Below are 26,000 nucleotides of genomic sequence, written 5' to 3' on the forward strand. Positions count from 1 at the left end.
AAATGATGCTCTGAGGGTGAAGGGGACGAGTTTGGGGGCTCATAAGGTTGTTTAAATAGGGTGCAAACCCGGGGATTTAGGGTTTCTACCTGGCAGGCAGACTCGCCGAGTCCCGAATATGGACTCGTCAAGTCACCGACTAACACGTGCTCGAAATCCCGTCCCTACTCGACGAGTTGGGCCATAGACTCGTCGAGTCCCTCACAAAAACCTCAAAATAAATGCCACGGAAGCAACGTACCAGGAATGGGGTGTTACACAAGTGCTCCTGAATTCTGACTTCGTTGTCCTAAATGGAGACAACCAGCTTCCATGAGATCTTTTCTAAAAGCGCATGATGCGAGTACCATACTAGCATTCCTGAAGACATGAATTTAGTAGTTACTCATCTGACACTTGCGTTCTGAACAATCCTTTACACCTATCAATCATGACAGATCTTCACCAACTCGAGTTCCAATAATCTCATGAACTTGACAACTATTGATCTTACACCCACAATCAAACCAATTCCTCATTGCCTAGAAACCAGGAAGAATCCATACATATCCTGTCTTTAAACCCGACATGCCCACCTCGCGAATTCCTTTTGAATTCTTGTTGATACCACCAAAGACCAAATCGACTTTTGGTCTTTTTCTCACCTTAAGCTTGTTGCGGTGATGGCCGATGCCTCCTATATCGAAATCCAAAATTGTCTCACCGAAATATCCCTTAAACACGGTTCTCAAGCTCTAGCAATCATGCCTTCCAAAGTCTGAAAAGCTGAAAAGGTCACAAACTCCCTGATATCGTCTCGCAACATATCATAATACCTTGTCCTTTTCATCTCCTCATTTGCGGCATATTGTGGAACCAAAAGAGACCTCTCCCTAAACTTGATGGTAATCTCCGCCACACTCTCATTCGTCTGGCGAAGGTCCTAAAACTCCTTCGCCAACTGTTGCACCTCGATAACTGGTGTGAACTCTGCCCTAAACTGGTTCACAAACTCATCCCAAGTCATCGTCTCAATGGCCTCACCTACCAAAGCGAAGTCTACCTCCTCCCACCAATCACAAGCTCTATCTTTCAAAAGAAAGGAAGAAAATCTAACCTTTGACCCCTCGGGGCAGAAACTCGTCCAGGAAGCGTTTACCATATCTGCTAACTACCTCCTACTCGCAATGGGGTCCTTTTCCCCAAAGAACTCGATAGTTCCATAAGCATGGGACTCGCGGAAGGAAAGAATGTGAGCTCCCATAATAGTCATAATCACAGTGCGGAACACGCCCAGACGCTCATCCAAAATCTCCATAATCCCCTCCTTGACCGTTCTGAAGGACACAGGAGTCTACTCCAAACTACCACAGGTGATCTCCAGCGAGATGAACTTCCGCATATGCTCATCAATCGGCTCAGTACCTACACCTGAGCCTGAACCAAAACCTAAACCTCATCCACACGTTCTCATTGCCATTCTGAAAGAAGTCATACAATTTGACCAAAACATACCCAAGAGTCCTCAACCCATAGGCTTCCTTTATTCTTCGTGACTCTCCTTGATTTGAGTATGGATCTTGTGCTTTCAGTAGTACGGGGCCCATACTACCTTCCACACCTATCCATACTTTCCTCAAGAATTATCTCGAATCCTCGTGGTCACCTTCTCAAACTGATACTCCAAGTACTCGCTAAATAGTGCATCTGAACCCACTACTGAACTTTCAAAGGCTCTCCTAGGTTCCTGACCTCACCCTGCCATCAGCTGCTAAAAAACTCCGAATAATTTCAGTTAACTACTTCATGAATACAGTCACATGCAACAAAGCTTATATAATCTTTCGAGTAAAAGTCTCAACACTACAACGGTTAACTCAGACGAGAGTTGTGCAGTAGGGTCAAATTAATCACTCTGGGATTATTTAACCTATGCAGCATGTGACTTAACATAGTCGCTCAATATTTAACTCACGCCATTAAGAGTCCCACAAAGCACAAAGCAAGCAACATTTATACAGTAACACTCCAAGCCATAAAAGTAATCAAAGGACACATCAAGCTCACTTGCTACTACCATGCTAGGAACTTCTACCCTCACTTTCGGTTGCGTTATGCATGCAAATTATACATAATATAGGATCAAATAGATTGTCAAATAAAATATTCGATCCTAGGACCACAACCAGACAAGGAACATGAAATAATGCAAAATCAATCATTCTAGGGATATATGATCCTAATCGTATATAATTTTTAAAGCATACACTTAGCAATTACTTCTACCAATATAGATTCCAATTCTAGCATTGCATCTAATCCTCCTAGGCTATGAGGCCTCACATATCAGGCCAATCCATCCAATCATACGAAATCCATACTAGCATGCAATTCCAAAAGCTCAAACAATCAGACATAAAAAGGCATCTCTCCTAACATTAAATCCTGAGCAGATCCTTAGCCCTAATCTAGCATGCAATTCTCATAACAACATGCAATTCACTTTGATCAACTGATTGCACGCAACACACCCCTTTTTCTTTATAAAAGTCTTTTTAGAAACTTATTTTCTTTACAAAAATCTTTTTGGAAACGTATTTTTTTTTTCAAAATATTACTAATTCCTCAGTTTGAGTTCATACATACCCGAGAATGTGTCTGAATCCCTCAAACCAAAGCTCTGATACCAACTTGTAACGTCCCAAAAATTCATAGTAAAATTTTCATTTTTAAAAACAAAAAACCATACAAATGAGTTGTTCCAAAACCGATCAAAGTAAATATATTATTTAAAAATCAGAGTAAATATTGAAAATTACTAATGTAGAAAACTCTATTGGATGCGGTGCAATCACTCCGGGCGCTTCCCTTAAGTACCGGAAGTACCTGGACCCATAAACATAAAACCGTAAGCACAAAGTTTAGTGAGTTTCCCAAAATACCTCATACTATACATAAGAAAGCGAATGTTATTATCAACATCATAGGCTTACAATCACTTGCTTCCATGAGTCAAATCATGGTCTTTCCTTGCAATCCTAGTCTTACATACAAGTGTCAGGGGCCAAATCCTAATATGTTGATTTTCTCAAATGATTCTGATAAGCTAATTTTGTGAAATTGATTGTTGATAAATAATTTTTTTGATTTGCTTCACCTTCATAGAATTGATTGTAGAGATGGATTTTTATTTTGTGATATCGATTTCAACTATTTATTTGTTAAAGATTCAAGCATCATCAAAGATTTTTTGCTGGAAAAACTAAGTGAATTTATTCAGATACAATGGTGATATTAATGCATGTGTATATGTTGTTGAAGAAGATTGTAGGACAATTGTTTGGACATACCAAAGAAATGGTGAAAATAGGGTACTTGATTCTTTCCAACCCCATGAACAACTCAAAACGAAAGAGAATTGTGAAAAGAGAACCAGGTAATTAGAGTTATTGAGGAAGGAATTAGATTGGCCAACTGAGGAGTACAATAGGAAAAATGGTAGTTATCTTATAAGGATTTTAGTATAGATTTCTATATGGATTTTAGTACCTTTATCGAATGGTAGTAATGATGATTGATAATAATAATATGAGTAACTTTTTGTAGACATGTAAATGTTGTATAACTTTTTTAATTAACAGGAAACGAGTAGACCTTATTTGAAATGTGAACTAGTCTAAGATAAGCTTGATAGATGAAAGAGGAAAAAAAAGGAAGAGTGATATTTGACTTTTTATATAAAGAAATTTGATTTTTGTGTTGCTAATTTGCTTTATCATATTAGCTTTCAGCACCATGTAGACATATTTGAGCAATATTTGTCTATTATCATGAAAATTATGTTTTTGATTTGATATAAGCTTTGCTAATATTACTTTATTTAAATTTTAGTTTATTGCAAAAGCCTACATACGTTAAAAAACAAACAAATTTTTTATTATAGGTTGTAGCCGTATGGTCCATCTCTTCTGTTATAGAAGATTGCAAATATGGTTCGCTGACTTCAAGTGTTTTTGCTTCGAAATAAGAAACAACACCCAAGTAATTGGATTAATCATGAATTTTCACATGATTCCGATTTTCAACATCGAAAAATTCCCCAAATTAAAAATCATCTTATGGAAGAGTGTTTACACGATGTTCACCACCGCATAAACTTGCAACTAGATTTTTGTTGTGTTTCTTTTTTTGTTTTTCAACAAGTTTGCTTTACGTTTGTGCAGTACACAATTAACAGAGATGCGGAGCTAACAAAGATATGTAGTATAGAGCTAATTTGAGGAAAATTGATCGAAGATAGTGGATGGTGTTTGTTTTTTTGAAAAGTTTTTTTTAGCACTTATGTCTCCATGTGGGAGGACGTTTACGTCTTTATGTTCTCACATACTATTTGTTTTTCAAAAAACCGTACATAAATATATATATATATATATATATATATATATATATATATATATATATATATATATATATATATATATATATATATATATATATATATAATAAAGAATGATTCACTTTTTTTTGTATTTTTAAGCGACTATATTTGAATTGATTTTTATATATAATAATATTATATTATTTTATGATCCAAATATGTAATATCATACACATAATCCATTATTTGATGACATTACATGAATTAAACATCTATTTTATATGTAAATTTACTAAAAGAATAACTATATTAATTTTGGGCAGATTAAAATCATCTATTTTTTGAAACCTTTGATTATATTTTTAAGATTTCCTTCAATAGGATTTATATATTAGATTATATTTTTTGTTTGTGTATTGTGTTTAATACAAAAAGTTCTACATGTATAAAATTTATATGAAGATTATAATAGACAGAAGTTAATGTTTAATTTTTTTTATTTATAAAGTCTTTTGGTTTTTCTTCTAAAATTCAGTCATATCCTTAGGGTGGAAGGAGTGGCGCCACTGAAACCGCACTCCCTCCTATGTCACGTAGATGTCAACTCATATTTTTTTTTTCTCATTTTATCAATTTGAAACCACAAGATGGGAGTGGAAACTAGAGGTGGCAAAAATTGACACGACACGAACCCGACACGAAATAAACGAGTTTTGGTAAGATATTTCAACCCGTTTAAATAAACGGGTTGACACGACACGACACGAAAATTAAACGGATAAGGTTAGGGTTGAGATTTTCAACTCGAATATGACTTGAAAATGACCCGTTTATTTATATGCAAATTTTTTGAATTATTTAAATCAACTAGAAAGATACAAAACCAAAACCATAAGTAAAAGAAAATCTTCGAATTGAATCGTTTTGTAATGTTAAAATGACTTAGCCGTCTAGATCAAGACTTAATTTCAGTTTTTTCATTCTCTCCCAAACTGCCCAGTCTCTTTCACCACTCTCACATCCTCGCGACTTTTTCATCCGTCTCTCCAACTCCCACTCTTTTAATTTTGTCATCTGAACTTGCTATGACTTCATCTATTCTGCATCCAAACTATTAGTTTTTCCTCTCCGCCTACCTAACTCATACTCTTTCAGCATTCTCAATCTTTTACCTCACATGACACGACATATTTCAAGGTATAGCCCTAACTCGAAACCCGACACGAAATCGATACGAAAATAAACGGGTTGACACGACACGACACATTAATTAAATGGGTCGGGTTAGGGTCAAACACTTTCAACCCGTTTAATGTTTCGACACGACACGATTGTCACCTCTAGTGGAAACGGTTATGAAAGAGAAAAGATAAGAAAAAGAAAGAAAGATGATTGGTTGAGAAAGGAAAGAGAGAGAGAGTCAGAGAGCAAGTAAAAGAGGAGACAGGGAAAAATGGGAGTGCAGCCGTAGACTACCATGATGCGGCCTCCACCACACCCAGACCGCGGTAGAGGGGCGGTATTCATGCTGAGTTGGCGGGGAGATTTCGATCTCTACCGCAAAATTTTCCGTCAAGTCTTTTTAATTTGGAAGAATCTAATGAAAACCATCATTTGAATTATTTTGTGATGATTACGAACTTGGAAGAATCTTATGAAAACAATGGGTATATAATCATTAGTTTGTTGTGTCTAAAATATATGATAAATACCAAGCAATAAGTATATTTAATTTTTTATTTTATATACAAAAAGTATGTTACAAAATAAATGATTATAATTGTTTTTGTATTATTGGATTTGTGTGGTGGGATGATGAAAATGTCTCATTTCCAGCTCGCAACGTAACCCAATCATCCATAATTCAGATTTCACAGTTGTTTTTGTGTATCATGTTTATTTTGTTATCAAATAACTAACTTATAAGCTGACACGGACAATGGTATTTCTGTATCATTCTATGTAGTGTCATTTAAAGCAATTGCAAATATGACCACAAAATTACGAGAGAAATAAAAAAATAACTTGACTTTTGTTTATTTACTGAGACGACTAATCATTATCTATCGAAATGGTGCATTTTGGATTTAACGATATTATCAGTTTTCAACTAAATTGTACATTTATGCCATTATATGAATCTATTTCATTTTTGTTATGTTTCTTTAATTTTTATTTTGATTTCAATACCCAAAAAAAAAAAAAAAAAAAAAACAAATATTTACTTGAAAGTTGAAACTTCAGATGTATTTTAAAATTTTAAAATATACTTTTTTCTGTCTAAATTACTTAATGAAAACTTTAAAATCTTAAAATACTGTTTGGCTAGAAAATATATTGCTCAATTAAAACAGAATAATTATTTTCCGAAAATGCCTTATATAGTATAATCATCATATGTGGCTATAAATGAGTAAATAATCTTTTTTAAATAAATAATGGTTCTTTATATTGGTGTTCTGGGCCCCACAGGCCCATAGTGGATGGCTGGCGTGAATGCATACTAATGTACGTGGAACCGTCCACACCTTATCATATTCTCTTTTTCGTTCACTAATCCACCAGCCGACGCTTCTATATTTTACCATCTCACTAAGCCTGGATCACCTGCTCCCCTGACCACGTAAGTTATCCTATACTAGCATCATTTATTGTTTGCCACGTGTCTTTTTGAAACAAGTTTGAGCTCGTTTGGATGCATTATGTCGGCTCGAACTCAATTTAGAAACTCCAAAATATGTATAAAGTTATGTTTGATGATATAATTGCTCATAAACTCACTAAAAATGTGACATTAACTTCACTATAAATGCATATTTATTAGAAAGTCAACAAATATTTGAGTGGAATTCTTATAAATAAATAAATAAGAAAAAAAAAACTTATTGAAAACCATCAAGTTAGTTGTAACAAGGATGAGAAATTGAGAATAGATTATAAATAAAAAAACACATTATAATTTTCATAAATTAATCAAAACAGTTCTTGTTAATATGGCTACAATCTTCAAATCACAACCATAACCAGGCCCATTTATATAATATACATTTATAAATAATATAACATTTGACTTATATATAATTTAATATATTTTATAATAAACAATAAAATATCTTAAAAACTAACATATTTTTATTAAGTTACATATGAAGTTACACATGCTTTACAGGAAAATGAGAGTTTATTGTTTTCTGAATGTGGTTAATAATATCCCATAAGCTGGCGTCTTTTTCTCAACCAACAAAAAATATAAAAGAATAAAAAAAAAACTCGTTTTTTTTAATTTGCAGGAGAAATATAAAAAAATAAATAAAATAAACCATTATACCTCCCACCCTGTCTCTATCTCTGTTCTCCCCTCTCTCTCTCCCTCCTCCTTAGCTTTCTCTCTCTTCTTTCTTCTCTTCTTTGCTTAAAGAAAGCAAAGAAGAGAGGAAGAAGAGAACCCCTTCCTAATCCAACCTCCAAATTTTTTCACGAAACATATACCAAAAAGATCAAAAACAAACGAAATCCCATTTAATTTTTGAGAAATTCACGAAAATATGTTGGTAGCGAACACCTTTGATCTATGGCAGAAAGACATCTTCTTTTCAGCCGCAGAGGAGGTTCAGGCATCTGCAGATATGTATGGTTTCTTCTCAACCTTCACACAAATTCCTTCAGGGTTCTTGTTGATTCCTTTATTTTGTTATCTGGGTATCGTTTATTTCGATTCAATCCCTAGTTTTTTCCGTTCGATTTTGTGTTAGGGCATGTCAAAATCTTTGACTATTTATGGTTTGACCATGCATCTGGGGATTTTCTCTTCTAGACATATCATTATTCTAATTTTTTATGTGGGTTTTTCATTTCAATCCAAAAAGTATTAATTTGTATGACATGATTCTGTTGTTTTTCGAAATTTTTAGAATGGAGTCAGCTTATAGGACATGGGTTAGACAGAAGAGGGAAGGGATATCATCCATTGCTGTAGATGAGCTTTGTAGGGAGCTTCAAACTGCTTTAGCCACAGCAAAATGGCAGGTATATGAACACGATCATACCCTAAATTCAAAGGATTTTGAAACATAATCTATGTTTTTAACCTTTAAAATTCTTGATTTCAGTTGGATGAATTTCAAAGAGCTGTAAGAATGAGCTACAGAAACGTCGACGAAATTAGGTCAACGAGACATGACCAGTTCGTTTCCGCCATAGCTACCCAGATTTCAGGAGTCGAAGAAGCATTGAAAGAGTATTTCAGTGACGGAGTCAGAAAACCACTTCGTTGGGTGAATTTGGATGAAGACGAACGTGATGACTTAGCTATGTTTCTCTCCGGGAATCCAGGAAGCTCAAATAGCACAAAAGACTCGGATTCTGATATTAAAGATTCTTCGAAAAAAGATAGCCCAAAAAAAACAAATTATATCACAAGTTGTAAAGATGTTAGCCATGAAGTATTGGGAACTAGTGATGGTTCTTCATGTGATAAGAAGGCAAGTTCTAGAAGAACATGGGGTTCACAAGATGTTGGCACACTAAAGATTACAATTGGTCATGATAATGAAGAAAAGAAATCATTAATTGTGAATAGTGAGTCCACATCGAAAGATAAAGGTTATTTATGGAGACCAAGATGTGGGAATTATAGGATCAACCAGGTTAGTATGTTAACTTAATTGTAATGTGTTTGATATGTATTGAACTGAAACTGATATAACCAAAAAGATGATATAACCAAAAAGATGGGAGATATCTTGTCTTTACAAAAAGACGTGAATGTCATATCATGTCACGTCTATATTTAGTCCAGTCTAGTCCAGTTTTGTCATGTGCGACAAATGCAGGCTTATTAACATTTAGTTTAATATTCAAAAGTGAATGTGTTTACAGATATTTAAAAGGGCTGTTGGTGGTCAAAGGCAACTACAGACCTCAATACATTTGCACAGAAGTTGTTCATTTCGAGTCATGCTTGTTTCCATGCTAACAATCTTTTTGATTGGTAAGTTTTTCATCGATTCCACTTTTTTTCTCCCAAGTTTATACCAAATCCTAAATTGAAGTTGACTAACTAGAAAAATGAGCCCTTTTTGATATCATGTTTTCTAATTCTTTACTCTACAACTGAATTTTGTTAAAAAGTATTGAGTTTAAATAGATGTTTGTTTGTAAAATAATACTAATTTGTTGCATGTGTTTTTTCAGTGCCATTTGTATTCATAAAGTATTCCAATTGAGCATGATATTCCCAGTTCTCATCAACAAGATAAAAGGAGGTAAGTCGATCTTTCTATATTAAGTTTAAAAAGAAAACAGTATCTAGTTTTGTCTTGTTAAGTCCATTAAGTAAAAAACAAATGACAAATAGAGCCTAAAGCAATTTCACTTTTTTGCAGAGGTTGAAATCAACAAAGCTATCAAGACTTCTACAACTAATATTCAAATGTAACCATGAAAAAACCGAAAAGTTTTCAAGATTATATGGTATAGCTTCTAGGGCATGTGGTAGGGTTATATACTTGTAAAAGATGATGATGTAATGTGTGCTTCATAAATACAGTTTGTGGAACAATATTCTCAGAATGACATTAAACTTCAATTCTTACAAAATAAAAAATATGGCGGATAATAATAAAAACACACTAGTTAGTCTCCTACAACATATTCAAGCTCAAAGATAATATTTTTTTTTTCATTTCTAGAAAAGGGAGTATACAAAAATCATCATAAATCAAACATATTAACGATGAACCCTATGGCATACATTAAATTCCCCCCCAGAAAAACCAAATGTAATGTTAAATAAGCTAATAACAAATGGGCATTCTTGAAATGCTTTCAAATATGATAACATTTGCTGAAGAAGGTAAATCCCATTTCTTAAAGACATTCATCAACACCAAAAACACCATCCCTTAGTATAACAAACTCACAAGACGAATGAGGTAAATGGGGGGCAAAAACAACATGAAGTTCTCTCCTTTTTCGTCTACTGACATAACCACTATAATCAGAATCAGGTAAACCATTTTCTACACCTTCTATTACCTCGTGTCTTGACAAAAACAGTCTTGAGTTAACACAGTTAGCCCAAGACAATCCCAAAGCTGGAAGAACTCGTCTTCCAGATGTATACATAGACTCCAGATTCCCAACTCGGACACCACTTGACCCATTATTGTCGTCCATTGAGTCAACCACCTGGTTTGTAACCACAATCGCAATCCCACGACGCCTAGCGTGTGACTTCAAAATGGAGGAGATCTTGAAGAACAAAGAGGATCTCCGCTTCAGATCTGCCGGGTTGTTGTCAAAATCGCTTCTGAATAAAGCAGCAATCGAATCAATAACAATCAATTTGATATCCAACCGGGTTTCCTTTGGTTTCTCAAGACGAGACTCCAAGAGGAGCAATACGTCGAGCAGGTCTTGTGCAGTCTGACAATTGCGGGTAAATATGTAATCACGAGGGTCACGAGAAGAGGCGAATAAGATTGGATGAGACGACCGAAACGATTCAACGAGTTGGTCTAACCGGCGGTTGGGAAATGGGTACTCGGAGTATAGATAGAGAGAGGAGGCGGAAAGGCCGTTGAGGTGGAGAGGAAGCTGAGCGGTAAAGAGGAGTTGGAGAGAGAGTTGGGTTTTGCCGCAACCGCTTTCGGCGACGAGTTCGGTGATTGAGTTGCAGGGGATTCCGCCGCCGAGGAAGGCGTCGAGGATCGGACAGCCGAGAGTGCAGTATTGGGTATGAGTGGGGCGGTGGAGGAGATTCTCTGGTGTCATTGGGCGGATAAAGAAGAAGAAGAAGAGGGAATTTGTGTTGGATTGGTTTTGCTTTCAAAGTTTGGATCGAACCATTTCGCGGGCCATTATCGTCTTTTTCGTTTGTATTAAACTCCTAAGATATTTGTTTTTTATTTCATTTAAGAAACCGATAAGTCTAATGATTTTATGATTTTAATTTCAAGACAGTTTCCTCAATAAAATCTATAATTTTCTTTTTTTTTCTATTTTACTTGATTATCAAATTTGAAAGTTACATAAAAAAATTTCCAAAAAACCCTAACATTCCCATTAGTTTTCTTGAATTACCAAAACATTATATATCATATATAACACCGAAAACAGATAGGATGTTTGATATGTTATGATATATCTATACATCTCCTCTTCCTATACTAATAAAAGAATAGTTTTTTTGTCATATGTCACCATGTTAGGCATTGTAATAAATATCATGACATTTGTCAATCTATTGATACTTGTAATTAATATCATGACACTTATCAATCTATTAATTCTCCATTTCAAATTTCAAATTTCAAAATTTAAATTACATTTTAATTACATTAAATTAATAATATTAGAATAAAAATAAAATAAAATTTATACAAATTATAATAAAATAAAATTTATACAAATTATAAGATGATATACTTTACGTATTTATTTGAATCAGCGATTATAATTTTATATATAACTAAAAAAGTATCTTTTAATTAATAAGTTATTTAAAATTATTAATTAATAGTTTTAAGTTTTTACTTAGAAAGTTTAATTAATTTTCTAACCGTGGTTCCCACAGGTTATAAACTAGTTAATAATAAATAAGATTACAAATAAAGATATCTACAACAAAACGAGAACAAATATCAATTTTAGTAGGACAAACATTCTTACTATTCATGAACATAAAATTAAGAATGACCTAAATATCCTTAAGATCAAATTATATTTACCGCATTGGTAAAGCATTTTAGAGCACGTTTTATGCGTCAATTAAAATAAGTTGAAAATTTTAACTTTTCATGGTAAATTTGTGGATTTACCTCTCGATACAATTATGCCTTGATGAATCTTAAAAGGTATTTGAGATTGAATTTCAGAACAAAAATCACTTTTTATTACCAAAATATTTGATATTTATATGGTAGAAAAAAAAAACAAATGTTTGGATTAGTGGAGGAGCTAGTAGGGGCTAGATGGTTGTTAAACCACCTTTCATCCATCTCTTTTAATTGAAATATAATCCCACAACCAGTTAAAGTTTAATATACCCAATGAGGTATCTCACCTCCGAATCAAAATGGCTCGGCAGGACAAACTCCAATCCACTAAAGACCGATCCGAACAAACATATGTTGGAATAGCAAACCACGTCGGACGAAGCCGAACCACTTTACTTGTGTGAGACGTTGTGAACCAACATTAACAAAAGTCAGGTCAAGAAGTCATCGGGAATTGCATACCAACAGCCTGTCATGGACTAACGATCCTATGCAGCTTGGATAACGAGAATGACAAGACTACTGAGGGTTCCTAAGTATCACTTTTGTACCATTGGCATAGAGTACATTATTAATGACGACGAGACAGAGACCTCTTCAGTTCGTCCTCGACTCCGCCTTCCTAATGCGCCAATGGTATAAAAGCAGGTCGGCCCTTTTTGCTAACAGATATGTTCTTAGAAATCACAATAGACTCACTACTCGATTATAACAACTCAAATCTCGTGATTGACTTAAGCATTAGAGCGTTCTCTCGGGCTCATCATCTGGTGAACGTCTGACGTTGCTTCTTCTTTTCAGGTCTGTCCAGGCTCCAGAATTAGACGTATTCATTGTGCTAAGCGCTACATCTTGCATCCCGAAGGACCAGATTCATCAATACCCAAATCTACATAGTATGATTCTTATGTCCAAACTTGAAATAAGACAATACAATGCAACTCAAACACTAACTGCCAATCATTATATATATGCAAAGCAAACATGTAAACCCTAACTAAAACATATGATCAAACCCAATTTAATTGTTATTTTGATCACAATCTTAGAGTAGCAATTAGACGGAATTCGTATCTCAAACCAAAACCATAAACCTACTCGAGAGCAACCACTCTATTAATGTATGAACTTTTACAAACAAGAGTCAACAGTCGTGAATCGTGATGAAGATATTAAACTTAAAAATTCGGTAACAATTAAACCATAAGTAGTTTCACATTTGAGAATAATAAAACAATCGAAGTGAAAACTAACATGAAAGTGAGTTTAAAATTCATCTTAAATCAGAATCTAGCTTCAGTTATACCGATATAACAAACATCTCTACACAAAAACTAACCAAATCGGAAACGTAAATGAAACAGGATAGAAACTAATCTATAAACCTTAACTAACCCTAACCACCGAAACCATACAGAGTTCGTCCCTGACGCTTCAAGGCATAGACAACATCCATGGCAGTAACAGTTTTCCGACGAGCGTGCTCGGTGTAAGTAACAGCGTCACGAATAACGTTCTCGAGGAAGATCTTCAACACGCCTCGTGTCTCTTCATAGATAAGACCGCTAATACGCTTCACGCCACCACGCCTCGCCAGACGGCGGATCGCCGGCTTTGTAATCCCCTGGATGTTGTCACGGAGAACCTTCCTGTGACGCTTCGCTCCTCCCTTTCCCAATCCCTTGCCTCCTTTTCCTCTTCCAGACATTTTTCTGTATCTGCTTTCTGTGTCTCTGTGAATTGAGTTTAACCGTATGTTTTGAATTTGGGGGAAGGGTTTTTTGTTTTATATAGTGGATTGGAAGAAAATGTGTGCTTTAGAAGAGATGTGCATTAACCGTTGGATCGTGGACAGATAACCGTTAGATGGTGATCCGCGTATGCACACAACTCGGCCTTTGGTTGGTCAATTAGTGGAGGCACGGATTTATCTTAGAATTGCATGTCAGCGACACTTTTTCATTGGTGTTTAATGTTATTATTTTTATTTTAAATGCATAAAACCTATAATTAAGGAGTTTTTCGTTTTATTAAATTGTTTGTTTGGTTTGCAAAATCATATGAATTTGATTCATGTGTAATGAAGGGAATTTTTTTATACTGTTTTGTTTTGTTTACCGATTTATTATATGGGTTAATTAATTGATTAATATATATATATATATATATATATATATATATATATATATATATATATATATATATATATATATATAATTCTAAATATTTAAGAACTTTATATTTATAAAAAAATAAAAAAAAAATTATTAAAACTGAATTTTCTTTTAAACTTAAATAAATAGGCAAAATAAACTAATGACCATTAATTTAAGAATTTTGAAATAAAAATATATGTTTATTAATGAAATTGATTTTAATCTATTATTATATTAAAATATTATGTGAAATTTACTAAAATAGAAAAATCATAAAATGACATGTGGGAAAAAAATAATTCAAAATAACCACAAAATTACATCCGAAAAATTGAATTAAATGTGACGTTTGTCGAAAAAAACCTTCGTTTATTATAGTAAATTTATCAAATTAATTTGATTGCTGACTTATATGAAACTTTTCGTTATATCTTTTTTTTTTAATTAATTGTGAGTAGTTATAGTTTTACTAAATAAAATTACATAGCTATATTCTAAAAACACTTTAAATAAAATTTACAAATAAATAACACATAGTCATCAACATATCATAATAAAATTATTAAACCTCTTTTAAACCAAAATATCTAACTTAAACCTTTTTTAAACCAAAATATCTGACTAAAGTATTGAAAAGAAAATTGTGTCTTTCAAGTTTTCAGCCAATGTATTTTGTTCTTGCTAATTTTTTCACACTATGGTTTCGGTTTTAGACTTTCTTTTTTTTAACCGACGGAGTTATTAAAGACGGCAAGTCAAACAATAAGTAAGAAATGTTGGCAATAAAAACAATTTACAAAAAATCAAAAGAGGAAATGACATCAAAAAGTTGCATCGTGAGGCCACACCAATTGAGAATCGTATCGATCACTTTTTCCGCCATCATGCAGGAGATGGGTAAGTGGTTCGAGCATTCCATATTATTACCACATGTTAGACACTTCAATGAATTAATATGAACTCCTCGTTTGCTCAACTCCATAGCACTCGGGATATTTCCCAGCCTTGCACGCCACACAAAACAAAACACCTAAAACGGAATCAATCTTGACCATGAGAACACACCATCGCATACAAAATGGGGGCGTGCTCAATCTTTTTTCCACAGTTCAGCCACCACAAAAGATTTGTTATCTGCACAGTCAGACTCCCAGCAAGTATTTGATACGTTCCATCTGATGATCTACTGAGGTGTCATAATATTTTTTTTCCACCATAAATCAATAAATTATTTTGACTCAAATGTTTTGGTTGAAGACTAAAGACAATATTGCAAAAATGATCATTATGGTATGCAAATTTTTGGGGTTTCAGTTCAAATCATGACTTTTTTTGATTGGTTGTCTTTTTGAACTAGTTTTTTTTGCGTTTTTTGTCCCTCGATAAATTGAAAAGACTATTATGCCCGTCTGATATATTTTTATGCTTTTTCTATTTAATTTAAATGGAAAATAAAATAACTACCTAATCTGGGCCTACCTCTCTCTCTCTATCTATCTATCTATCTATCTATCTATCTATCTATCTATCTCGTAGGAAAGCACCATAGATATGCACAAACACCTTAATGTCCCTGTGACCTCCTAATACCCCCAACCCCAAATTTAAGAACCCCAAGAAAAGTAGAAAAGAACGATCGATCATTCGATCTTTAAGTTTCCTACTCCATGAACCGAAGTTCCACTAGTTGCTGATTAATTCCTCCAAGAAGGAAGTTAATTAACAGAGCAATTTTAACTTGGGGAAGAAGCATATGGTATGCATCAGGAAAAAACGAGTCATGTGATGAATTTCTTATTTTTCACCCATCAAACAACTATAGTGAAATTACCTAAGTGATCTGACCGTCGCATTACCCATCCTCTCTTTGAATATCTAAATAATTGACTTATAGCCTTCCAAACCCCACAAAAATCCAGAACCGGTCCTAACTATCAATCGATTAACAACATAGGATTTTTTTTCGTCAAAGTGTATACGGAGAGAAGAAATAGATTTGCTAATCCCCTCATATTTTTTGCAATCGATGCAGATGCTGGTAGCGTGTTGAGTTCTATTATTCCCACTCTCTTAATCGTTTAACAAGTCTAAAAAATGAATCAATAACATGATAATGGAGGTGGGTATGTAAAGAAGATGATGCAGGAGGTGATGTTTGGAGGTGTGAGGCTTGTAGAAACGATGGAGCTTGATACAGGAGGGTAATTGAGGTGATGGTCGGTGCGTAGATGGAGATGGATCTGCAAATTCCTAGGTTTGTAAACTGGGAACCAAATCTCCGATTGTGTGGTGTATGTATATGCGTATGTGAGGAGAAAATGGGTAATGGATGAGTCAGGTATGGATTTTTGAAGAATATGAAGGTGTTGAAGAATTTGAGTTGCAGGTTAGATTTTAAGTATAAGCTCTTGGTTTTAATTTGAGGTTAGAATTAGATTTCAACAATGATGGTGGATGTCGTGATTGGTTGTTAGAATTAGATTTCAAATATATATGGAAGTGGCAAACGGTGGTAGTGGCAAACGGTGGTAGTGGCAGACAGTGGTGGAACTAGACGATGGTCAAAGGTTTGGTTTTGAAAACCGGACCGGACCGGCCGGTCCGACCGGTTCAACCGGAAACCGGCAATGGTTCCATTTTTTAAGGCCTAAAAACCGCCTGTGAATCAAACTGGAAAAAACCGGCGGTTCAACCAAAAACCGGTGAAAACCGGCTTGGTCAAACCGGAAAAACCGGTGGTTTTTAATAAAAAATAAATAAAATTGTATTAAAGAAAAATTCAAAGTGACCCACGATTTTATACTAAAGTGCACGCTTGGCTTTTCTAAGTTCCTTGGTAACCCACTCCTTTTATAGAACTCCAAATCCCTCTTACTTTTGTATTTTGACCGATATAGGATGTAGGATATGAGAGATGGCTGTCTTCAAAACATAAAACAATCACTAATACTAAATGAATATTCTTCCACAGTAACATATAACTTATTATTTTATTTTATTTTTTTGGAAGGATGTATAAACTTATTAGAACATAAATCATGATGTTTTATTAGTTAATATAGACAAAATTGCAAAAATGGTCCCTGTGGTATGCACTTTTTTGGGGTTTTGGTCTAAACCATGACTTTTTTGGCTTTGTGGTCCTTTTGGAATGGTTTGATTGTGAAAATGGTCCCTGTAGTTAACTTCCGTTAAAAAGAATCTGTTAACCCCCTCATGTGCCTTCCATGTGAGGGTATTTCCGTCTTTTTACTTCTAGGGACAATTTTTGCATAAGAAAAAAAACCCCTTTATATATCAATCTCTAGTTCTAGCTTCTTTCCCAACGACTGTTCTTCCCCCAAATCTCTTCATTATTATTCCCCAACGACTGTTCTTCCCTCAACGTTCTTCACTATTATTCACCAACGGCTAATTTCTTATGCCTCAAGATACAATACCTTCACCTGAAGATTCAGATTTTGCTGAAGCAAGAAGACACTGTAATATAGACCACGCGGGTAATTTGATCCCTAGTTTCTTACATTTCCCCTTCACTACACATTCTTCATTGTCTTTAACATATATCAAACCATCGCGGAAAAGTATTCTTTCATTCACCTCACATGACTTGAACAACTAATCCAAAACTTGCACATGTGTGTACTTTTGAAGAGCCGGTTTCAAATTTTTTGAACGTTATGAAACCAATCTTGACCCACTTGAGCTTTCCTTTTTGTTCTTGATATCAATTGAATTCCTTCTCTCTAAGCGATCATATGCTTTCACGTTCTCACGATATATTAACCTGCAGTTGAAAAGATTTCCAGAGAAAAAAACCCATCAAGAACACAATCAAAATTGAAAAGTAGTGACGATATATAGTTATATACATATACCTAGGAAAGCATGATCCTTCTCTTAAGTAAAGCAAGTCGTTTGTGTACTCATCAAACAATGAAACCACAACCACGATGTACGCAAATGCAAACTTGATTGAATCTTCCTAAAAAAAGCAGATTTAGTGACTTTGTGTTTAGAATTTGGAATTAGTGATGGGGTTCTCTTTTTTGGTCAAACCCGGTGGACGATTATGACACTATATAGAGCAAGACCAAAACCGGAGAAGAGAGACGCAATTACAGCTCCGGCGACTGATAAAGGCCATTAGATGATGGCAAGTCCGGCGTAAGGCACACAAACAGTTTCCAGAAAAAGGCCTTCTCTCCCGATTATGTCTTCTAGTAGTCTCTTCCATCCGATAATCAACATGTATGGACTCTTCCATAGAGCAACGCCGGTGATCATAGGTATGTCGATGGTGATAGCGATGGGGATGATGAATAAACTCTTTGGCAATTTGGACAATCTGTGATGTAATCATACAGGTTCGGAAATCCATGAATTTTACAAACTGGGTGTTGTTGAGAGTTATAAGAAAGATTGGATTTTTATCACTTTATGAACCAGATGTCGACTGGTTTATCGCCGACAGGAATTTCTTCACTGAGATCGTCCATGAATGAGAAGTAAGAATGGAAGCAAAAATTTGTAAAATCTCGAACCACAGTGCAACTTCCTTCGAGTGTAGAAAAACATCCATCCTGAAGCAAGAAATCAGAAGAGAAATCGTTGATTCATTAATCGGGATTTTTTGATGTTTGATGCGAATGCTACTTACAACAAAGCAATGGAAGCACTTGTCTTTGTGATCTGTGCCAATAACTTCAAAGGTTGTGATTAACGGAGAGAAAAACCCAAAACCTATTCCGCTGAGGAGGCTGCCGACGATGGAGACAACCGGCCATAGTGAAGAATGTTGGGGAAGAACACCTATTGGGGAAGAAGATGGACATAGAAAATGATAAATAAAACGGGTTTTTTTCTCTTATGCAAAAATGGTCCCTAAAAGTAAAAGGACGAAAATACCCTCACGTGGAAGGCACATGAGGGGGTTAACGGATTCCTTTTAACGGGAGTTAAATACAGGGACCATTTTCACTAACAAACCAGTCCAAAAGGACTACCAAGCCAAAAAAGTCATGGTTTGGATCAAAACCCCAAAAAAATGCATACCACAGGGACCATTTTTGCAATTTTGTCGTTAATATATTATAAAATATATTAAAACTTATATATATATATATATATATATATATATGACATTATCCGGTTCATTCAGTTTTTGGTACTTGTTCGACCAATTGAACCATCGAACCGGTAAGACGGCCGGTTCGATGTCCGATTCGGTTTTCAAAACATTGGTCAAAGGGTGGTGGTGGTGGTGGACGGTGGTCAAAGGGTGGTGGTTGTAGAAGATATTCTTAAGTTCATGAATATGTTTTTAAGTGTTTTTCAGATTATGAATATATAAGATTATGAAGGTGTTCTTGGGAGTTGAGAAAGAGACCTTTATTATTTTTTTTAATTATTAAAATAAATAAATAAATATTAAATTTTGCGAAAATTAAAAATAAATACCCTAAAGGTATTATAGTAATTTCAATTTTCGAATAGACTATTTTCACATACAAATCACTCCAAATTGACCACAAATACAAAGTCATGATTTAGACTATGAGATGTTTGGCTTAGCTTTTCAGTCTAAAAGTTCTTTTTAGAAAAGTTACAAAAAGTGATTTTCTGATTTTTCCAAAAAGTTCTTTTTCCTTGTATAAAAACTCCAAAAATAGTTTTTAAAACTAGCTTACATTTTTTTTTTTCCTTGTGAAAAGCTAAGATAAACACCCCTAAAACCCTAAAAATTTACATATCACAGACCATTTTTGCAATTTTGTCAAAATTAAATCCCAAACCCCTCTTCCTTCATGTGCGCCTTCTCTTCAGCTTCTCCGACTTTGTGCCGTCGTCGTCCCCTCCAGATCACGTTTAAGAGATACATTCCCCAAACGAAATCAGAGGACGGTAGAAATGAAAATAAGACGAAGGTGGTGGCTCCAGTTTCAGTTTCATAGAGAGACAGAGAGGTGAACTTGATAGTCTTTTTTTTCTCTCGGAATCGCGTTTCAGGGAGATGAAGTTGAGATATGAAGGCTATGACGGTGGTTGTCCAGGCTCCGCTTTTTTCTTGAACGTGAAAGATACAATTTTTATGTACGTTTTGGTTCAATTTGCTTTTCTGCGTCATGATTTTGATGCTGATGTTTGATCCGGTTTCTCTTTACATCTATGTGGCTCGTCTGTTTCCATTCATAAGGACCCAACGTCTACATTTTTACGAATCTTTAGTTGATAAATCAGTCCCATGTTGTTCTATGTTATCGACCTTATTTCTAATATCTATCAAATAATTTGATTTTTAATTGTTCTAAATATCCACTCACAGCAAATTTGAAATTACACGAAAATCAAACGAACTGAGAACTTGAGAGGCACAAATTGCAAAATCAGACAAAACAGCTGCTAACAAGATCAAACTAACATTGATTGGAAATCTCAATTACACAGATATATGAACAATTTTAACAAACCAACAAACAGATCTGTGAAACAAAACCTCAAATTACACCTAATTCCAGAAGCCCTAAATCTTACCTAACCTCCAAAACCATAAAGAGTACGACCTTGTCGCTTCAAGGCATAAACCACGTCCATAGCAGTCACAGTTTTCCGGCGAGCATGCTCGGTGTAGGTTACTGCATCACGAATAACGTTCTCGAGAAAGATCTTGAGGACACCTCGCGTCTCCTCGTATATGAGACCGCTGATACGCTTAACACCACCTCGCCTGGCCAAACGACGGATCGCCGGCTTCGTGATTCCCTGGATGTTGTCTCGGAGAACTTTACGGTGGCGCTTGGCTCCGCCCTTTCCGAGTCCCTTGCCTCCCTTTCCTCTTCCTGACATCTCTTCGTACGGAATAGATACTCTGGAATTGGTTTTGATTTCTGTGTATTTTCTAATTCTGGACACGGGGATTTGATTATATAGTGGTTGTTGGTTTTGTGTTTGTGATGGGTGCGTTGACAGCCGTTGGATTGGATGAGATCGGTGGATGAATTGCCGTACGATTGCGATCCGTGTGATGACTAGTAAAGGGTTTTCATTGGGTAATTTCACGTTGAAGGATAGGTCTTTTTAAGTGTTGAATGAACAAACAAAATCCAATCGTATATTCACCTCTATAATTCTATATCACTGTATGGGTAGCGTAACATTTCGTTAGAATAAATTTTAATTTATTTTAGATGTATTATTGATGGACGTGAATCTTGTGAATATAGTCGATAAATGATTATATATCACACTTACTAGTTTACAGCGTCAACATTGAGGTCTCTCATCATTTTATTTCACCACAAACCAACTATTTTATTTATCCATGTTTTAACCAACATATTTGTAGATATAAAAAAAAACATGGACCAAATCTGTAAAACAAAGTTTACATCTTCTATCCAGTATAACTTTCAAAACATAAAATACATATACGGTCTAGATCTGAAGAAAAGGTTCAGATATAAAGGAAAGAAGTTCAGATCTTTCATCCAACATAGATATCAAAGTACACGGTTTAGATCCAGTGGCGGCCATGGGGTGGTGTCGGCGGTGCGGTCGCACCAGGCCTCCGATTTTAGGGGGCCTCCAATTTTTAGGATAATTTATAGTTATAGTATTGGTATTTTTGTAAAATCTATTTTTATGTTTTATCAATAAATAAAATTAGCTCGATAACTTTTGGTTCCAATTTTAGATGCGTTTTAACATTTGGCCTCCGATGCATTTGAATTAACGAAACAAAGTCTCACTTTAAAATCATTGTCAACTACAAGGTGGGAAAGTAGGATTGAAAGTGTGAAAGCAATAGTTACTCAAGCTCCTGAAATAGTAAAAGCTCTGCATAAAATTGTTGAAGAAGAGACATACATAAAGATCATAAGTGAAGCTACTTGTCTAGCAAAGTATGAACTTGACAGATTTGACTTTATAACATGTATGGTTATATGGTATCATATATTGGTTAAAGTAAATAACCTGAGCTAACAACTTCAGTAGTCTGAGAGTATGCGTATTGATGAGGCAATGAGTAGTGTGGGAGCACTTGTTGAGTTTTTTAAAGACTATCGAGATAATGGGTTTGGGAAGGCTTTGGATTGTGTGAGAGTTATAGCTTCTGATTTGGAAATTTATCCGGTGTTTGTTGAGAAAAATAATAAAATAAAAGTTGTTAAAAAAAGACATTTTGATGAGAATGACATTGGGTCATCAGAGCCGGTACATGAACTTTCACCTCAAGAGTCATTTAGGATTCAATATTTTGTGTACATAGTTGATCAAGCTATTGGTTCATTCGAGCGAATGTTTGAATGATACAAACAATATGAAGACATTTTTGGTTTCTTATTCACAATAGAAAAGTTGAAGTCAATGAATACTAGCGAGTTAAAGTCATGTTACAAAAATCTGGAAAATAGGCTGCAAAATGGTCATATCTCAGACATTAATGCTGATGATTTATTCAACAAACTGAAGTTGTTACAAAAACATTTACCGGTTGAACACAATACAGCTAACGGAATACTAAATTTCCGAAAAATGATGAACACTTATCCAGTTTCTTGTCTAGCATACAGAATATTGTTGATTGTTCCTATTACAGTTGCATCAGCTGAAAAAAAAAAATTCAAAATTAAAGCTTTTAAAATCTTATTTGCGCTCGACATTGTCTCAAGAGAGACTAAACGCTTTGGCATTGATTTCGATTGAGAACGAATTTCTTGAGAATATTGATTATGAAAGTCTCATAGATGAATTTTCTTCTAAAAATGCTAGACGATCAATGTTTAGAAAATAGTAATGCGTTGTTTTTTTTTTGTTGAAAAGTTGTTTATAACAGTTTTACGGTTTTATTTGATTATTAATGAGTGATTAGGACATTATTTTGTGGTAGTGAATTTATGAGATGTTTTTTAGCAACTTTATGTTTTGAATTAGTGGTAGCAAATGTAGTTAATAATATTTACAATAAATTTTTGTGGGGCATAATTTTAGTTTTTGCACAAGACCTCCGAAATGTCAGGGTCGGGCCTGTTTAGATCTGAAGACAAGTTTAGATCTGAGATGAGAAAGTGTAGATCTGAAGGAAAATTTTTTAGATCTGAAAGAAATAAGTATAGATCTTTCATCCAGCAAATATCTCAAGTAAATAGATAACAGACACACAGACATACACACACACACACACACACACACATATATATATATATATATATATATATATATATATATATATATATATAGCACATAATTTATATAAAATACTTCATATCTATGTGTAAGATGAAAGTGACTATACACTCACCTAATACAGAGTGTTTTGGACAAAACCTCGCTTCTAAAAATAACCTTCTTTGACGAAACTGGGAAGTTTGATTGAGAATCAGGCTCCTCGCGGGCAAAGTTTCAAACCGAGAAACTTTTTTTCTTGGAACCTTCGGGCTCTCCGGGGCTTCCTTTGGGGGCTAGGTGTTTTTCCCAGGCTTTAGGGGGGTTTAGGGATCTTAGAGAGAGAAACTAGTGAGAGAAAGATGGGAGAAATGAGTGCTTTCTTCGGCAGCCTTCGCAACCCTTTTATAGAGCAAGGCCTCAGACGTACGTTAGGTGTAGTCCTCGGCTACGCGGGGCGTAACTCGGATAAGATCGGTACGTAACGAACTTCGGATGGTGGTTTGTGGCTCGTTTTGGTCCGCATAAGGCAGTTGTACGTTGCATGTAGTTACCTCGTACGCAAGGCGTACTTCGGACGTTGGGCGTCCCTTCCCTACGTAGGGCGTAGGCTCGCATTAAACTTTGAGATTTTTCATTCCAACTTCTAAAATTCGTAACTTTCGTATACTCCGTTTTCGACGTTCTTTATATCCACGCGTGGGCGGAAACATAATCTACGACTTTCGTTTAGACTTCGTCGGTTAATTTTGACTTTATTTTAAAGGTTATATTTTTAACATGCCGAGACATGGTTGGTCTGTTAAAAATTCATAACTCCTTCATCCGACGTCCGTTTTCATATGTCTTTTTATCGTTACCCTACTATTAACGATATCTTCGATTCTTGTTTAAGTTATGTCGGTTAAAAACCGATCGATCTAATATTCGAACTTCGAGTTGTACACTGCTAAGCCGAAACTTCGAAAAATCATAACTTCTTATACGAAGTCAGATTTGGGCGTTCTTTTTATGCACACTCTTGGTTTAACAAACACTACGAATTTAGTGTAGATCACTAAGGCTAAAAAGTCCTCCATCAAATAATTCACTATTTACGTCACACAGTGCCGTGCCGGTTCTGTCGTGAAAATTCGACAGACAATAACTTCTTCGTTATAACTCGGATTTCGGCGCTCTTTATATCTCTGGAATCATTGTCATGACCATTACAGCTTTCTTCATAGATATAAAGTTTATCTAATATTTTATTTTTTGATGCTTATTTTTATCATTTATTTATTATATTATTATAAACAAGTAATAAGCACACAAAAGCACATAATTCACATAATATTCAAGTAATTCATATTTGTTACTTTAAAACGGGGTTACAATGGTTGACCTACACTATTACAATGAATTTATTATTTTTTATTGATTTTTTTAAAATAAAAACTATTAATAACCTATTTAAGTTTAAGTTGTAATGACCAACATTAAGTCATTAACAAAATCAAACACTTTGAAACCATATACAATACATTACTAGAAGTAAGTTGCTATTAATAACCTAATTAAACTAAACTATTAATCCTAAATATCACATAATCATACATGTATACAACATATTTAATTCCAATTTTCATTTCATCTTAGGCATACAATACAACCTGCATATTCCCATTTCATACAATCAAACAAGCAGTTTCAATCAAATGTATACATCCAATTTCAAACAAATGCATACATCCAATTTCAATTTCATACAATTGTATACATCAAAATACAAAATCAAAACAAATGTATATATACATCCGATTTCAATATCTAATTTCAATTTCATGTCAAATTTCATTTTTAAGCCAATGTGGTATAAACATAAATCACAAAAACATATACAAAATACATAAACACTCCCACAAATCTGAAAAAACATATATAATCCCACAAAATGCATAAACACTTCCATATCCATCAACCCAAAGAGAATCACACAACAAAATTGAAGAATACTACCAATTTACCACCCAAATTAGCACCAAAAAAGAAAAATAATAGAAAATAGGGAGTAATTCGACCTTCAATGTCAAAAAATTGGAATTGGAGCTATAGGTCGCCGATAGTGATTACCTTTATGTCGTCGGTAATGGAGGTGGTCAGCGGTGTGGCAGTCTTGTGGCGACAGGAGCGGTTGGGGACGCCGGATTGTCGCTTGCGTCGTTGTTCATCTAAGCTCATCGCGGGTTTTCACTGTGAGAGACACACACAACAAGAAAGGAACGACACAAAACGAGAAAATGAAGCTGATGGGGGGTTATCTGTAAAGGCCTTTAGCAACGACGGACAATAGCAGCGACAAAAGACTATTAGCGGCGACACCCTTGAGGGAAAAGTCAACGCGGTTTTTCGTTCCTCTACGACCCTTGGATTGAAAACAAATCGGACGGATGATGCTTGTTTGACGCGAATCGCTATTAGGTTGACATTAGCGATGACGCCTTTAGCGGCAACATGTAACGCGTCAATTACATGTCGTCGTTAATGCCACCATTTCTTGTAGTG

At 34.8% G+C, this 26,000-nt stretch overlaps 5 protein-coding genes and 1 pseudogene across 5 annotated transcripts; 2 read left to right on the forward strand and 4 right to left on the reverse strand.

Annotated features, from left to right (window-relative positions):
• The first annotated feature begins 7,684 nt into the window (after nucleotides 1-7,684).
• On the forward strand, nucleotides 7,685-9,928 carry LOC145066194 (uncharacterized). Its single transcript, XM_079013404.1, has 6 exons — nucleotides 7,685-7,985; nucleotides 8,269-8,383; nucleotides 8,467-9,003; nucleotides 9,236-9,347; nucleotides 9,551-9,621; nucleotides 9,742-9,928. The coding sequence occupies exons 1-5, from the start codon at nucleotides 7,903-7,905 to the stop codon at nucleotides 9,580-9,582; spliced, it is 879 nt and encodes a 292-aa protein (XP_078869530.1). The 5' UTR covers nucleotides 7,685-7,902; the 3' UTR covers nucleotides 9,583-9,621; nucleotides 9,742-9,928.
• A 270-nt stretch (nucleotides 9,929-10,198) lies between these two features.
• On the reverse strand, nucleotides 10,199-11,267 carry XRCC3 (homolog of X-ray repair cross complementing 3 (XRCC3)). Its single transcript, XM_079013403.1, has one exon. The coding sequence runs from the start codon at nucleotides 11,129-11,131 to the stop codon at nucleotides 10,226-10,228; it is 906 nt and encodes a 301-aa protein (XP_078869529.1). The 5' UTR covers nucleotides 11,132-11,267; the 3' UTR covers nucleotides 10,199-10,225.
• Nucleotides 11,268-13,378: 2,111 nt separating this feature from the next.
• LOC145071152 (histone H4) lies at nucleotides 13,379-13,906 on the reverse strand. Its single transcript, XM_079018067.1, has one exon. It carries the CDS (start codon nucleotides 13,841-13,843, stop codon nucleotides 13,532-13,534), a length of 312 nt encoding a protein of 103 aa, XP_078874193.1. The 5' UTR covers nucleotides 13,844-13,906; the 3' UTR covers nucleotides 13,379-13,531.
• A 3,811-nt stretch (nucleotides 13,907-17,717) lies between these two features.
• Nucleotides 17,718-19,218, reverse strand: LOC145067227 (putative membrane protein At3g27390; annotated as a pseudogene).
• Nucleotides 19,219-20,691: 1,473 nt separating this feature from the next.
• LOC145070678 (histone H4) lies at nucleotides 20,692-21,195 on the reverse strand. The gene has a single exon (XM_079017631.1). The coding sequence runs from the start codon at nucleotides 21,135-21,137 to the stop codon at nucleotides 20,826-20,828; it is 312 nt and encodes a 103-aa protein (XP_078873757.1). The 5' UTR covers nucleotides 21,138-21,195; the 3' UTR covers nucleotides 20,692-20,825.
• A 1,100-nt stretch (nucleotides 21,196-22,295) lies between these two features.
• On the forward strand, nucleotides 22,296-22,997 carry LOC145067228 (uncharacterized). Its single transcript, XM_079014414.1, has 2 exons — nucleotides 22,296-22,575; nucleotides 22,645-22,997. The coding sequence occupies exons 1-2, from the start codon at nucleotides 22,296-22,298 to the stop codon at nucleotides 22,995-22,997; spliced, it is 633 nt and encodes a 210-aa protein (XP_078870540.1).
• The last annotated feature ends 3,003 nt before the right edge of the window (nucleotides 22,998-26,000 follow it).

The sequence above is a fragment of the Lactuca serriola genome, chromosome 8 (genome assembly GCF_051521515.1).
Source record: "Lactuca serriola cultivar US96UC23 chromosome 8, Lser_US96UC23_V15, whole genome shotgun sequence".
Classification (NCBI taxonomy): Eukaryota; Viridiplantae; Streptophyta; class Magnoliopsida; order Asterales; family Asteraceae; genus Lactuca; species Lactuca serriola.

Bases quoted from the DNA above. Each gene is read 5' to 3' on its own strand.
- LOC145066194 (XM_079013404.1), top strand. From the start codon at position 7,903: ATGTTGGTAGCGAACACCTTTGATCTATGGCAGAAAGACATCTTCTTT. The intron at 8,384-8,466 runs GTATATGAACAC...TCTTGATTTCAG, and splicing joins TAGCCACAGCAAAATGGCAG to TTGGATGAATTTCAAAGAGC. The intron at 9,004-9,235 runs GTTAGTATGTTA...ATGTGTTTACAG, and splicing joins GGAATTATAGGATCAACCAG to ATATTTAAAAGGGCTGTTGG.
- XRCC3 (XM_079013403.1), bottom strand. From the start codon at position 11,131: ATGACACCAGAGAATCTCCTCCACCGCCCCACTCATACCCAATACTGC.
- LOC145071152 (XM_079018067.1), bottom strand. From the start codon at position 13,843: ATGTCTGGAAGAGGAAAAGGAGGCAAGGGATTGGGAAAGGGAGGAGCG.
- LOC145070678 (XM_079017631.1), bottom strand. From the start codon at position 21,137: ATGTCAGGAAGAGGAAAGGGAGGCAAGGGACTCGGAAAGGGCGGAGCC.
- LOC145067228 (XM_079014414.1), top strand. From the start codon at position 22,296: ATGCGTATTGATGAGGCAATGAGTAGTGTGGGAGCACTTGTTGAGTTT. The intron at 22,576-22,644 runs GTTCATTCGAGC...TATTCACAATAG, and splicing joins CATAGTTGATCAAGCTATTG to AAAAGTTGAAGTCAATGAAT.